Source organism: Danio rerio, chromosome 18, assembly GCF_049306965.1.
Source record: "Danio rerio strain Tuebingen ecotype United States chromosome 18, GRCz12tu, whole genome shotgun sequence".
NCBI classification, from domain to species: Eukaryota; Metazoa; Chordata; class Actinopteri; order Cypriniformes; family Danionidae; genus Danio; species Danio rerio.
This window is the reverse complement of record NC_133193.1, coordinates 36,556,483-36,571,422: the sequence shown is the minus strand read 5'-3', so window position 1 is coordinate 36,571,422 and position 14,940 is coordinate 36,556,483. Positions and strand designations below refer to the sequence as shown.

The 14,940-nt window shown below is 37.2% G+C and overlaps 1 protein-coding gene across 1 annotated transcript; it reads right to left on the bottom strand.

The window, feature by feature from the left end:
* Positions 1 to 1,287: 1,287 nt before the first annotated feature.
* olfcq16 (olfactory receptor C family, q16) lies at positions 1,288 to 5,813 on the bottom strand. The gene is made up of 6 exons (XM_073929780.1): positions 5,579 to 5,813; positions 4,966 to 5,257; positions 4,019 to 4,846; positions 3,695 to 3,922; positions 3,152 to 3,275; positions 1,288 to 3,067 (listed from the first exon to the last, which is right to left on the bottom strand). The coding sequence occupies exons 1-6, from the start codon at positions 5,791 to 5,793 to the stop codon at positions 2,154 to 2,156; spliced, it is 2,601 nt and encodes an 866-aa protein (XP_073785881.1). The 5' UTR covers positions 5,794 to 5,813; the 3' UTR covers positions 1,288 to 2,153.
* Positions 5,814 to 14,940: the final 9,127 nt, after the last annotated feature.

Here is a 14,940-nt window from a genome sequence, read left to right as displayed (position 1 = left end):
GTGTCTCACAGCTCGGGCTTGACTCTGGCAGGTCTCATGAATAATTAAGCAGCCGGCTCTTCTCATAGGATAAGAAACTCCGCTATGAATAATAATAAAAAACCGACGCGTCATCATTGCACTTGCAGTACTGCGCTACATTGCCGATTTTGATCCCGCCCCAAAAATCATTTTAAACCCGGAAGCTAAAATTTGCTGACAAAAGCTCAAAATTATCCAGTTTTCCCCACAATTAAAGCTGACAGGTGTTAACATTGTCTTAACTGATGCTCAACACACACAAATCTGTTAATATGAAAAAAAAGTTCTCCAGGGTGTCCTGAACCTTTAAATGTGTCTGGGGGATCTGCATCTTAATACCATGTAAAGTAACCATCGTGCATACAGTAGTAACTGAGTGAAAAATACTAACTTGATAATACTAACTTTAGAATATAATATTTAGAGCAAATGCTCAACATTACTAATACAATTTAATCAAATGTGATAAAATAAAGATGTTTAAATTGGTTCAATTAGTTAGAGACAAGTGACGTCAATCTCAACAATGGGCAGCAGGGGGCGTGAGAGTACTGTGGTACGCCACGAGAGTTTCGCGATATTTTTCCCCCCATGTGGCACAGATCGAATATGGCCTTTGTACGTGTAAGCAGGAAAATGGATCGCATGGATTCAGATTTACTCAAATCAGATTCAGGCCTTGTTCATATGTGGAAATTTATCTGATATGAATTGGATCTGTGCCCTTGAGTCTACAGTGTAAGCAGGTAGATCAAATTTTCACCTGTCAATGCAAGCCACGCATCATTAAAAATCATATTAAATGATGTCAACGTTGACACTTATATTTCAGAACAGACTTCAGCAGAATTGCAAACCTTAATTCTTATACACAAGGACTAAAAAAGCTTTTATATTGTCGGGTAGCACAAGTAAAAGCATGCTAGCAAGAGAGCGTAACATCCGCCACGTAACCAATATAAAACTATTGTGTACATCACATGCATAAATAATGTCATGGATATTAAATCAAGATGCCTACTGGTGTAAAAAGGCCTAAATTAAAAGAAGATGGCCCAATGAGAACTGTTTTTGTCATAAATTATAATAAAACAATTCTTAAAAAGAATAAAAGTAAATTAAACCCTGTGAACAGATTAAAGGAGAAAAGAGCACTCAGCTGTCAGTCAGCACCCGCCCTTTTTTCATGGTTACTGTGCCTTTGCTGAGTGTAAATGCAGATAATCGGATATGAGTCACTTTTAAAATGATGTTTTTTTTTTTTTTAAATTGGATACAGTCACAAAATTGGAAATGACCATAAAGATCTGCAGTGTAAATGCAGTTATAGTGACCTGGCCACTATTCTGCAAGAAGAATGGCTCAAAATTCCTCTTGCCACTGTGCAGGACTTGCAAAAGACCAATTGATGCTGTATTGGCTGCAAAAGAGGCCCTACACTATACTAATAAATGTTCATGGTATAAAACTAGGAGTTAAGTTTCATTGTCCAACATGTAAATAAAAAAGTGATGCATTCTAAATAACTCAAGAATAGGGTCGTCTGTTTTTTTTAACGTTCAAAGAGGTTAAATTAATTATGGATAAATAAGATCTGCCTTCCATCATATCCAAATCATGATTTTTGTCATTAACTCTTAGCCAAGCACTGTTGTGGGGTAATACGTAGTAATACATGCTTTTTTTAGGAGGATTTTATTTATTTATTATTTTGTGTAAAAGAAAGCCAGTTTCGAAAACAGAATTACAAAATTGGTTACAATTAAAATATGTGGTACTTACAACCAAACTTTTTTTTTTTTACTTGTCCCAGGCTTGAGCATAAGAGTCCAAATTTTTACAGTGTAAATAGCTGTGTAAACTCCAAAATATATTTTTATGTATTAAATTATCTTCAGGTGACTTGTTTGCTCTGTCTGCAGATATAAATTACTGCCAATATGACAAAAAAAAAAAAAAAAAAACATTCAACTGATATATTTATTAAACATCATTCTTAAAAAAACAAACAAATGGAACTAAATTATCTCAGAAATCAACATGTACAGAAAAATTCTGCAACTGATCCAAGAGCTCAATCCAAAAATTACAGTGTCAAATTGAGTTCATGTTTACGCTATAACAAAGTAAAACTATTTATTTTGCATTTCTCTTCCCATTATGGCATTTCTAGTGTTTCTCTCTGGATGTAAAAGAATGATGTAGCACTTTGGTGCAAATATGGCCACTAATAATCCAAAACTGGAAGCCAGGATAGCAAAAATTTCTACAGCAACTGCATATTTTCCTGGAGAGCTCACATAGGCTGGAACAAATGCAATCCAAACAGCACAGAATATCAACATGCTGAAAGTGATAAACTTTGCTTCATTAAAATTATCTGGAAGATTTCTTGCCAAGAAGGCTAACAGGAAGCTTATTGCTGCCAACAGTCCAATGTATCCCAGCAGCAGAGAAAAACCAGCCACTGAGCCAATGGCACATTCATATACTATTTTTGAGCGAATATATTGGTTGTTTTTATGGGGTGTTGGAGATGCAGTTAATAGCCAGACTACACATATAACAACCTGGAGGGCCGTAAGGACCAGAACTGTGCATCTTTGTTGAGTTGCTCCAAACCATTTCATTGCTCCTTTGCCTTCTGGTCGAGATGCCTTAAACACAGCTATTACCACCATAGTCTTGACCAGAATGCTGGAGATGCACAGGACAAAGCTTATGCCAAACACAGCATGTCTTAACTGACATGTCCATAACTGTGGTCTACCAATAAACAGTAGCACACAAAGGAAGCACATTTTTAGTGACAACAGAAGCAGGAAGCTGAGCTCTGAATTGTTGGCACGTACAATAGGAGTGTTACGATGCAAAGCAAAGATTATCATCACAAGAGCACAGAAGCAGGTGCCAAGCAGAGAAGCAGTGGTCAAAGAGATGCCCAGAGGATCCTCATAGGACAGAAACTCTACTTCTTTTGGTACACACTGATCCTTCTCTGGATTGGACCAGAACTCATCTGGACATACTGTGCACTCAATAGCACCTTTGAAAAAGAAACACACAAATGCTGTAAAGAGAGGCAGTATTAAAACATTCTGTTTAATTTTGTCAAAAATAATCTTCTTACCTGTTGCATTAGAAATCTCTCCTTCACCACATGGCAAGCAGTCAAAACAACATACCGGAAGACCCTTCCTCCTTGCTTGCCTGGTTCCTGGAGGGCAGCTCTCACTGCACACAGACTGTGGAGGCTGAAAAAGACATCTGTGATCATCTCTTTTACATTATAAAAATAAGCTTGACCTTGTAATTAATTTGGTCTGATATATATATATATATATATATATATATATATATATATATATATATATACATATATATATATATATATATATATATATATATACATATATATATATATACACATATATATATATATATATATATATATATATATATATATATATATATATATACATATATATATATATATATATATATATATATATATATACACATATATATATATATATATATATATATATATATATATATATATATATATATATATATATATATATTTATATATCAGAACAAATTAAGTATTTACAAATTATATATAATTAACAAATATAATTTCAAAATGACATCAACATGTAATTATTGTTACTTTTCTTGTCTCAAAATTCCAGTATATTGCATCATCATCCAATGTAAGCACCATCTCCATTGCTGCTCCTTTGTTTACCAACCCAACTGTATGTAGTTTTATTGATCCATCAGTGCTTGGATGCCAGTTCAGCACATCGTAGATGGGCAAAGCATCTCCATTTTTATCAAATGACACTTGATCACCAAAGCCTGTGGTAAAGTTTACATTTTGGAGGTAGTGAACCAGCTGTGTTTTTAGAAAGGACATATGTTAAAAAAATATTATTTGAAATTATATCTAAATTGATTTTTCAGTGATTTTAAAAGACTGCATTATGTTTACCTGCCAGGGTTTTAGATTTGTTGTTTCAGCACAACTGTTCCCATTGAATGGTCCTCTACCCTCCTCACACTGCATGAGATCATGAAGTCCATGTGCCAGGGCATAAACTGCTTTATAGACATTATAAGCTGCTCTTAGCCCTGACACATCAGTATATGGTGTGTCTGTGGTGCTCAGATCCTCCTGTCCTGTACAAATATTTTTTACTTGCTCTCCAAATGTCTCTGTACCCCACTTTTCAAAACTACACCCAAAAATATTTTCCCAAAAAATTCTTATTATACTATTTTTTTTATCATTACTGGGAATGAGACGTAACAGAAAGTCATGAAGGCCCTCGATTTCTCCTCGCCTGATAGCTATGCCCAGTGTGCCCCCTAGGATTGGCAGAAAACGTGGAGTGTGGTATACTGGAGAGGTGGTCCAAGCTTCACTTGCAATCCACTGCCTACCTGTCATGTTCTGTACCACCACCTCCTCCATCAAAGGTATTAAAAAGGATGAAGTGGAAAAAACAACCACCACTCTAGCTGTAGAGGCCTGAATGATGGCTGTTATACGTTGAATATCTCTGTGGTTGTTGTCATGGGGAAGAATTGCAGAAAAAGCAACACAATATCCAAACAGCAACATTTCCTGCTGGAAGGACTGAGCAGCGTAGATGCCGTAGTCATCATCACTGTAAATAAGACCAACCCAAGTCCATCCAAAATATCTCAAAATCTGAATCATAGCTCGCACCTGAAAGGCATCACTGGGAATTGTTCTGAAGAAAGATGGATACTTTTTCCTGTCACTCAAACAAGAGCAAGTGGCATAGTGACTAACCTAATAAGATAAAAAATGTGAAAAAAAGGAGTATGATTTAACATGATCATTGCATCAGTATATAATTTAAAAACACAAAATTTAACTTCAATGCATTTTGCATATTTCTCCCAACTTACAATAGGTACCCGGAACAGCCCAAGAATATTGGAAATTGCAATGGAGGGAGTTGAACTTGGATCTCCCACGATTCCAATCACTGGAGGAGGGCCAGTGCAGTTTAAATTGGAGAAGGACTCTTCTGTCCCACTAGCCAGGGATATGGCTGCCCGGAATGCTATTCCTAGTCTGACACAATTGTCATAAAGGTGGTAACCAAGAGTGATGTTTGGCAGCAGATTTGGATTCCTGTTGATCTCATCTACTGCAAAAGCCATTGTCTGTGCCTGCTGGAAGATTTCTATATTAAATCTTTTAAAAGAAAATAAATGAAATAAAATAATATTAAGAAATCAAGTAAATTAAAATAAGCACATCACATGATGATATATCATTGCCATGCTAATGAAAATAATTCAAATAAATCAATATAAGCATTAATACTTACATGTAAATACATGTAAAAACAAATATTACTTTCAGACTCCTATTGTGAATGTTTGGATACATTTTTGGATCACTTATATAATACATTTTATATATATATATATATATATATATATATATATATATATATATATATATATATATATATATATATATATATATATATATAAAATGCCTCAGACTCACTTTTCACAGTATGGTGGTTCTGGCTCTGTTTGAAAACTCAGCTCTGGGAAAACTGTGAAAAAGTGAACATGAAACAGACCTCCAAGTATAAAATCTCCATCCTGGTACATTCCTTCCAACTTAAATCGTCCCTGGAGCTGACAGGAACCTGATCGAAGGGCTGATTCTGAAGAGAAACAGCGAAACAACAGAAAAATATACAGAGTGGTCCACATCTTTCGTTCTCTTTGTATTTTTTACCTACTCACACTCTCTATTAACTAATTTATGATTAAGGCTGTGTGGGCTGTTACAATAAAAAAAAAAAAAAAAAGATGATGCTAAGTGGCCAACCTTGGTTATCAGAGCGTCATCTTCCCTCCCACACAGATAATATTATTGATGGAATTAGGTAGTAATTTTCAGTCATTTTCTTGGAGTCTATTATCATGTCTCCTTTGTCTGGCGTGCTCATTTCAGGTCATGTACTAATTGGGATAAGTTGCATCTATACTGTTCATGATGACGCCTTTTTTCTACAGGATTTCATCTAGATGTCATTGGATGTCACAATTTACAATAAGATATTATTAGTTAATTCTAGTTAATGCATTTAATAACAAACTCTGAATGAATTATAGTTGTATAGCATTTAGTATCGTTAGTTAACACACTCAATGCATTTTTTTCAACATATGCCATAATTTCTAAAATACAAGCCTTTACCAGATGGTTGATATGTCAGTTTATGGTAAAAGTAAAGTTTTTTTTTTTTTTTTTTGAAAAGCAGCAATGCTGTGTGTGTAATGATGTGGAACGCGCGTCAAGCACAAGTGATTTACATGTTAAGCCAATGCAAATTGAGCGCTTTGCGCGTTTGACGCGAATCGCTCGAGTTAAAAAATCTGAACTTTCGCGGACATTCACGCCGCGTTATCCAATCAGGAGCTTGCTCTAGTTGGGGCATGATTATGACGTATCACCTGTTGTTGGTGTCTCGGGAGTAATCCTCCAGCTGATCCCGACAACAGTGCATCAAACTGGGCTCGGCTAGGTCAGAAGCACCGCTGTTTCTGGAGAAGTTTCTAAGCTCACAGAGCTGGACGCACCTCTGAAAGGATCTAGTGGACTTAGAAGATACTCAGAGGCCTTTAATTTGGTATCGATATATATTTTTTAAAATTGATATTGATATTTGTATTGATATTTTAATTATTTCTGCATAACTAATATTTTAGCGCTGTGTACAGGATTGTCAGTGACGCTTTGTATACAAGATGTTACACAAGACGTCACACCAATCAATCTGCGGCGAATGTGACGCAAGGGATCATGTGCCTTTCAGATACTTTACATAGCCTACTCAACACACGCAAGTTGCACACTGCACCACAGGGGGCCCCGCGTCGTCACGATTTGAAAATCCGGCAACCGCAATAATCAAACCCCTGGGAGCAACTGTGGTCGGAACCAAAGTTCACAGGACTGTGTTTTTTGAACTCCTCTAAAGCGCTGGACTACTTCACACTGATTGCTTGCAGCCGAACCGCGTCATCACTCATTACCATAAAGTTGACTTGATTTCAACTCTCCTCGACACCCACACCATAGAAGATGCGCCGCGCTGCTACTCGCCGCCGGTTTTCATTGAAAATGAATGACTTCCGGTTACTTTGACACTCTCGCCGCTTGTTTATGATCGCTCCTCAGTTTGTGAAGGCTTCCCCGTGTTGTCACTCCATCCCGCCCCCCTTCCCTGCTCCTCAATTTTTGATCGCTTCCTCGCTCCACTGACTCACCCCGTCCCCTCAGTTTGTGATCGCTCCACCCCTCATCAGGGGTCCCCGCATTTTGCGCTACGCCACTGACCTGACTCGGCGTAACTGATGCAGGGGTACCAGAAACCAGCATAAGCATAGAGGATGTACATGTTGTTGTTGTTGGAGAATAGATCAGATTTGAAAACAAAAATATCAGGCTCATAAGACAATTGTAATGTTGTTTTTAAAGATGGAGCAATTAATTACTTAGCTTACTGAGAGTGGTCTGTGGGTGAGAGAAACATGTGTGCCTATGACCTGTTTAGCTGCACCTGCAACAAAAGTAACAATTCTTATTGTGCCACCTTTTGTCTCAAATAATGCAATAGTTAAAGAATTAATCCAATATGGAAAAAAATTCCAAGCCTAATTAAGATGATCCTGGTATAATGAAAAAATATGGCTCTGAAACATGTACTTTCATTTAGTCTGCAATTATTTGGGCCTTATCATACACCCAGCTCAATAAGGAGCAAGGCATGTAGGGGCATAATTTGTTGCTATTTTCAGACCAGTGCAACAGTCATTTTCGTGCCACGTTGTTTAAATAGCAAATTCTTTTTTGCCACTTTGTGGACTCATAGGCGTGCTTGTCTAAAAAGGAAGTGTGTTAGGGCGCATTGTTGGCAACTAAAATAGACCACGCCATTAACCAACTAAAAGCTGGTCTACAGTCAGTGATGCTGTTGCATACAGATGAACATGCAAACAGGAGTAGTTACAAATGCAGCTTTATTTGAAAATGGTCAGATAGGCAAGGGTCAAAAAACAGCATATTCAGTGTAAAAAAAACAGAATCATAATCCAAAAACAGAACAGGTTGATAAGGATAAACACTTGCATAATGAATGCAACATTATTCAGCAAAGTGTGTGTGAAACTAAAGTGCATATACAGTCCATGTAATCTTTAGTTGTGGAGGACCTGAAGCGTGGAGCTGTGGAGGATTCAGAGCATAGAGCTGCAGAAGACCCCGAGCATATTGCTGTGGAGGGCCTGGAGCACAGTGTTACAGAGGGCCTAGTGCGTGGAGTTGAGGACCTGGAGCATGGAGCAACAAAGGGCCTGGAGCATGGAGCAAAGGAGGGCCTGGAGCGTAGAGCTGCAGAGGGCGTGGATCTGTCGGTCTGTGGGCTCTCGTTCAGCTGGCACTGGTGGGTGAGACAACCCCAATGGGTCAGCAGGCACAGGTGGTTCAGACAACCCCAGTGGGTCAGAAGGCTTAGGTTAAGGAGCCACTGGCATTCAGACAACTGCAGTGGGTCAGGAGGCACTTGTGGTTTAAACAACACCAGTGGATCAGGAGACACTGGTGGTTCAGAAAGCCACATCGATGGGTCTTGTAGCTTTGGTGGTGGCGATGATAACTCTTGGAGTTCAGGCAACACTGAGAGGTCATACAGCTCTGGCGGCGCTGGCTAGTCACATGGTGTCACTCTGGTGGCCATTTTTGGGACTCAGGTGGCAGCTCTGGCCATTCGAGGAAGTCATGAAATGGCTCATTCAGAGGGACTTGGGTGGATCTGGCGCTTACCATTCAGGGAATTTGGAAAAACTTAGTGCCCACCGTTTGGTGAATTCAACAGGATATGGCGCCCGTCATTCGGGTAATTCAGCAGGATCTGGTGCCCCTAGAAGATCTGGCAGCAGCTCTGACAAATCAGGTGGTGGTAGCCATTCGAGTTGTTCAAGTGATGGCATTTCAGGGACAGGAACCATGACAGGAACTACAGCAGTGCAAACAGGAAACCATCGTCTGAGCCAATGGCAGAATAATTTTCAAAGAAGCTGGTGCATTAGCTGCGGCCACTTTTTGAATTGGTCTACTGGAGGCAGCCATCTTGTGCCCTTGACCTGAAGACCTGGAAGCAGGACTCTTGCACTTGGAATGGTTGGCAGCAGCCATTTTGTGCTTCGAAGGATTGGCAAAGGCCATTTTGTGCAGTGACTGTATGATGGTGGAATGAGCAAAAAACCCCATTACCAGTGTCTTTTGCTCCCCCTCAAAATACATTTAAGATTTTTGCCAACAGTGAATGGGGATCCTACAGTGAGAAGGGCAAAGTTTATAAGGTAATATAGCGACCCAGAGGACAAAAACGTGAGAGTAAAACAAAAAAAGTCTATTACCCTAAAATCTGGGTATTTACAATAATTAGAAATGTCCAAAGGGTCTTGAATATGGTTCTTGAAGGAATGCTTGCTGCACATAAACAAGCTGTATTACTGGGTCCATGATCAAAAAAGCAGCTGGAATTCACATGACTGTGTATTTTGCTGTGTAAGGATAAACAGGGGTCATTCCAAGCGCAGTTTTATTTAAGAATGGTAAGACAGGCAGGGGTCAAAAACCAGCATATACAGTGTAAAAGACAATCCAGAAGTGTAATCCAAAAACAGGCTAACGGTCTAGACAGGCGTTATGGAATCAAAAACAGTCCAAAAGTCAAAACATGAAAAACAAGAAACAAGGATAACCGCTTATGTAATGAATGCAATAAGAATCAACACTTAGCAAAGTGTGTGTGAAACTAAGGTGCACCTAAGGCAGTGGTTCCCAACCTTTTTCTTAGGGGCCCCCCCCATGAACATATACAAACATTGGAGCCCCCCCACCATATAAATACACACCCACGCACACACATATGTACTGTATATATATATATATATATATATATATATATATATATATATATATATATATATATATATATATGTGTGTGTGTGTGTGTGTGTTTGTGTAATATTAATATATAGTAATACGTATAGAAAATATTAATTAATCAGTTTTAACTTGTCTAGGCCTTCAATAAAACCAAAATTTAGGTAGGCTTTGTCATACTGTCTAATCTTTTTCTTCGCCTCTGAAGAATCAATGCATTTACGTTTGTCTGCCATTTTTGTTTTGATTTTGCCTTTACTACACGTTGACAAGCAGATTGCGCGAGTGAGCAAAATTTAAATAATTATTTAAAGTTATTTATTTTAATTATTTTCACTATTATGTTGGAATTTTAAGCATGTGGTTAGATTATTTTTTTTGGTACTTAAAAACACATATATAATAGTAGGGCTGCTCGATTTTGGGAAAAATCATAATCTTGATTATTTTGGTCATAATTGTAATCACGATTATTCAAAACGATTGCCAGTTAAAGTCAAAATTATTAGCGCTCCTGAGATTTTTTTTTTTTTTTATAAATATTTCCCAAATTAAGTTTAACAGAGCAAGGAATTTAAACAGTATTTCCTACAATATTTTTTCTTCTATTTGTTTTATTTTAGCTAGAATAAAGACAAGAATAAAGCAAGATATATTTTTGATTGTCTGCAGAATCAACTACCGTTATAATGACTTGCCTTATTACTCTAATTAAGCCTTTGAACTGCACTTTAATCTGAATGCTTGTATTTTGAAAAAAATATCTAGTAAAATATTATGTGCTGTCATCATAGCAAAGACAAAAAGAAATCAGTAATTAGAAATGAGATATCAAAACTATTATGTTCAGAAATAAGTTAATAAAATATTCTTTCCATGAAACAGAAATTGGGCAGGAAAAGGTTTGCTAATATTCAAGAGGGCTAATAATTCTGACTTCAACTGTATGCATACAGTTATTTTCCACCCTGCAAAGGAAAGAGAAATAAATACAATAGAATAAAAATATCAAACAAACTGTGCTTTAATCATCTTCACTGTAAGAAAAACACTTTAGCTACAGAAGTCCTTCAGTCAAGAGCAGCGAGGGTTTTCTCGTTGTGTTTGTTTAATAATGTTAAAAACAGGCGGCAGAAGGATTATAGCGCGATGTCTCTTTAATGGTTTCTCTTTCACGTCTTTTGATCCTCAACTCGTTTGTTTATTACACAAATGAGGGTTAATGTACATAATCACTAAACACCGCGTTTTGACACCTATTTTACCATTAAAGCGCTCACGTTAAGATGACTTTAGATGTCTGCGCTCCTCTGCTCGTCTCAGTGTGTGAATGAGAGTGAGTGCTGACCGGCCGCATGCTTCTGACTGCGTGATCGTGCTGCACACACACATAAGCTCTTTCGCGCTTTTAAGAGCAACACGTGTACAACTAGAACGTGGCAAAATATGATGCAATAATCATTTATCTCGATTAATGCTTTTTTATAATCGTTTGAAACCGAAATCTAAATCTGATTTTTGATTAATTGCAAAGCCCTTTATAATAGTGGAGCACTTTTATGCCTTTTTCTACCTCAATACTTATCCTCTCCCGCGCCCCCAGGTTGGGAACCACTGACCTAAGGTGCACATAAAGCCCATGTAATTACTCTACGGTGAGCTTCCAGCTGTGAGTGCAGTCAGAAGGAGAACTGAAACTGGTCTTTGTGTGAGGTGCATGATGGGATCTGTGGTGTATTTCTTCATCGATCTTCAACTGCCAGATTGCTGATGATCATAACAGGCACAGAGTTTTTGTAATTTAAAGAGTGCATTAGTTAGCATCCAAAGGATGTACAGCAATACACAAATTTTTTCACATATGAAAATAATTTAAGGATTAAATGATTACACAAATATTATTTTCTACATAAATAATATTAAATACATAAACAAATAAATAAATTCTACCTCCATGTCTTTTTCACCTCGGGGGATTTTTTTTTTCAGTTTATTCATGATAATTTGCATAATGTTATTATTATTAGTAGTAGTGTTTATTTGCATATGAATGTGTTTTAATTAAAAAAAAAAAACGTTTATAGATTTGTACACCTGTTGAGTTTTGGAGATGTATGCATCATATATTGCGTATAAAATTAGGACATATGTTTGGATAAGTGTTTTTTTCCACACTTTGATATTTTTGTTCATTTATTTGATTTCTGGAAATAAAAACTAAATTTAGAAATAGTTTTGAAACAAATCTTGGTGCTTAAACAAAATTAAGAAATTAAATATGTAGGCTAATGGATGTCTTTAATGGAGTGAGATTCCAATGTTTCCTTTCTCCACAAAATTAAACAAGCATAGCTGCCAAATCTCAGGCATTCAGCATGAGAGTTACACAATTGACAGTGTTCTCACGCCACACATCCGTTTTCTCACGCAGAAAATCATCCCTGTGAAATATTTTTTAACGTTATAATGAATATTGTTTAAAAGACTTTTTTTCGCTCTATAGACATTATTCTCTGTGTTTTATGTGTTTTTCTTTATGGACACGCCCTTTATGATTTTGTGCCACGCACTTTAAACTTTTTGCTTAGATTGTTACAGGAAAAAGGACCCTTTATGTTTTTTTGTTTAGAGATTTTATTCCATGATAATCAGAGAGATAATTCTTACATGTGTATGTGAGCCTGAATAACCTTATATATTTTGAATGCAGCGATTTAGGACACAATTGTTTCTTCTGTCCATTAGGGTCATGTGGGTAACGATTAATTACAGTCGTCTGCTGAGTTTAGTTACCTACAAATGGATATAATACAAAAAAATGGAAGCTGCAGTAATGAAAAATGAAAATGAGTAAAAGAGCATGCTAAAACATCACAAAAAAAGTAGATGCATCAGATGAGGTGAGTGAAAGTGATAATATTAACATTGATGAGAAAGTTGGATGTAGTTCTACTGTTGATATGCATCCAAATAATATTCATAGTAAATATAAAGATAATGTTTGTTTTAACTCACTGGCATACAGGATCAAAACCAGTCAGAATCTGAAATCTTGGAAATTGGGCGCCAAATTGTCTCAGTTATTTAGAACTGGCTTGAGGGCTTTATCACGGATAACAGAGAGCCAACTGATTTTTCTATTTTATCAATACTATGTCCGCAGATGTAAATGATCACCTAACAATGAAACCTAACTAACTGCCTCACAAGACTTATTATCATGACTCTCTGGTCATGTGCTGGTCTTGCAGTACATCCTGTTGGACGCACAATTTTGTAGAGACAAAGTATCTCTGGAATTAATGCATATGAATAAAAAACAATCACTTGTAGTGTCACAATCAAGGCAGATGTATCTTTGAATATGTCACGTTGAATATGCCATAGTCTTTCTCATATACTGTTTTGCAACCATTGTAACCAACCAAGTTAATCAATGTGTTTTTAACCCTAATAGCAAATGAAACCCTCTGTATGTGTCTGAAATGAATGATTTCTAGTTCTAAACAAAAGCTAGTAACATTTGCAATGCGTACCTAGAAGTACAATCAGTATTCTTTTTGTAACATTTGATGTAAGACCGTTGCAAACTTTCACTGTGTGAAATTAACAAGCAATCTGTTGATGATTGATCCTGAGTATGATGGTAGTGGGCATGGCCCAGCCCTTCATGGCAATCACTCATTGGAGGACAGTGCCATTGGGATTGACCAAACCAGATCACTTAAAAACTTACTGAAACAGTAAAACTTAGATTTTTGCATTAGCTTGCTTGTGCTTGCTCCTGCTTTCTGTCCCCTTTTGCCTTGTTTGAACACCGCACCGCCTAACAATTAGGTCACCACAACCTTTCCATGCATCCTCTTAAAGTTTCGGGACTGTTAAAACCGCAATAAGAACTTCCGCAAACTCACTCTCAGCAGAGTTTGTTACCCCGATAACCCAAGACAACATCCACTTACGAGCGAGTGAATCCCAATGAGTCATCAACAGAAGTGTTGTGTTTCCCAGAGGCCTGCCCAGCGAGGCAAACTGTCATGTGGGCAAGGAAGGCAAGTAATGATAGTAATGATGTTGTGCATTGAAGAAGAGATAAACCAGGATACATTTTGTGGATCTTCAAAGCAGAATCTTTTAATGAGAACTTGCAGTTGCTGTGTCATTCATGAAAAAATCTGAACTACTTTAGCTGCCACTTAATTAAATACACAATTTAATAAGCAGTACTTTTTAGTAGAAACAAAAATAACTCACAAAACATTAATTTTGTCTTTAATGTAACGTATGTTTGTTACAGACTTGTAATTCTTGGTCTGTATTTTACAGTTTAAAATTATGAATGTTGTAGAGACAAACATGCTGCTGTAGTCCATGGATTTTTATAGAAAATATTGTCATGGGTCAGGTTTGATCAGGGCTTCTCTGTCTTAAGCTATGGTCACACCAGAGTTTGTGTGTGCAAAATTCTGTCGTACGGCCCTGCAAAATGGGCGGGGGACAGGATATGACGTTACATGACAAATAGTTTCGATTTTATAGTCATTGTTTCGATTTGCACAGAATATGGATTCCGATGTACTTTTGCTGTGTTTGCTGCGACGACGACAAAAATGCCTGCAAAGGAAGAGATTTTGGGTTCACCCTAATCTCCAGACAAGGAAAGAGCGGGAAGAGTCTCATTGCCTAAATTCAAGAGCTTCATCTGGATGAAGAACGCCACAAGGAGTATTTTCGGCTCAGTACAGCCGATTTTCATCGGTTGCATACAATGGTTGCCCCGGCAATTGAGAAGTAAGACACTATACTATGTCAGGCAAAAGGTCCAGCAGAACGTCTTGCTATATGTTTACAGTCAGTATTTTCACGTAAGAAAATGCTCTGGTTACTAAAGTAACCCAAAT

Bases quoted from the DNA above. Each gene is read 5' to 3' on its own strand.
- olfcq16 (XM_073929780.1), bottom strand. From the start codon at position 5,793: ATGTGGACCACTCTGTATATTTTTCTGTTGTTTCGCTGTTTCTCTTCA. The intron at 4,847-4,965 runs GTAAGTTGGGAG...TTATCTTATTAG, and splicing joins GGCTGTTCCGGGTACCTATT to GTTAGTCACTATGCCACTTG. The intron at 3,923-4,018 runs GTAAACATAATG...CTAAAAACACAG, and splicing joins CAAATCTAAAACCCTGGCAG to CTGGTTCACTACCTCCAAAA.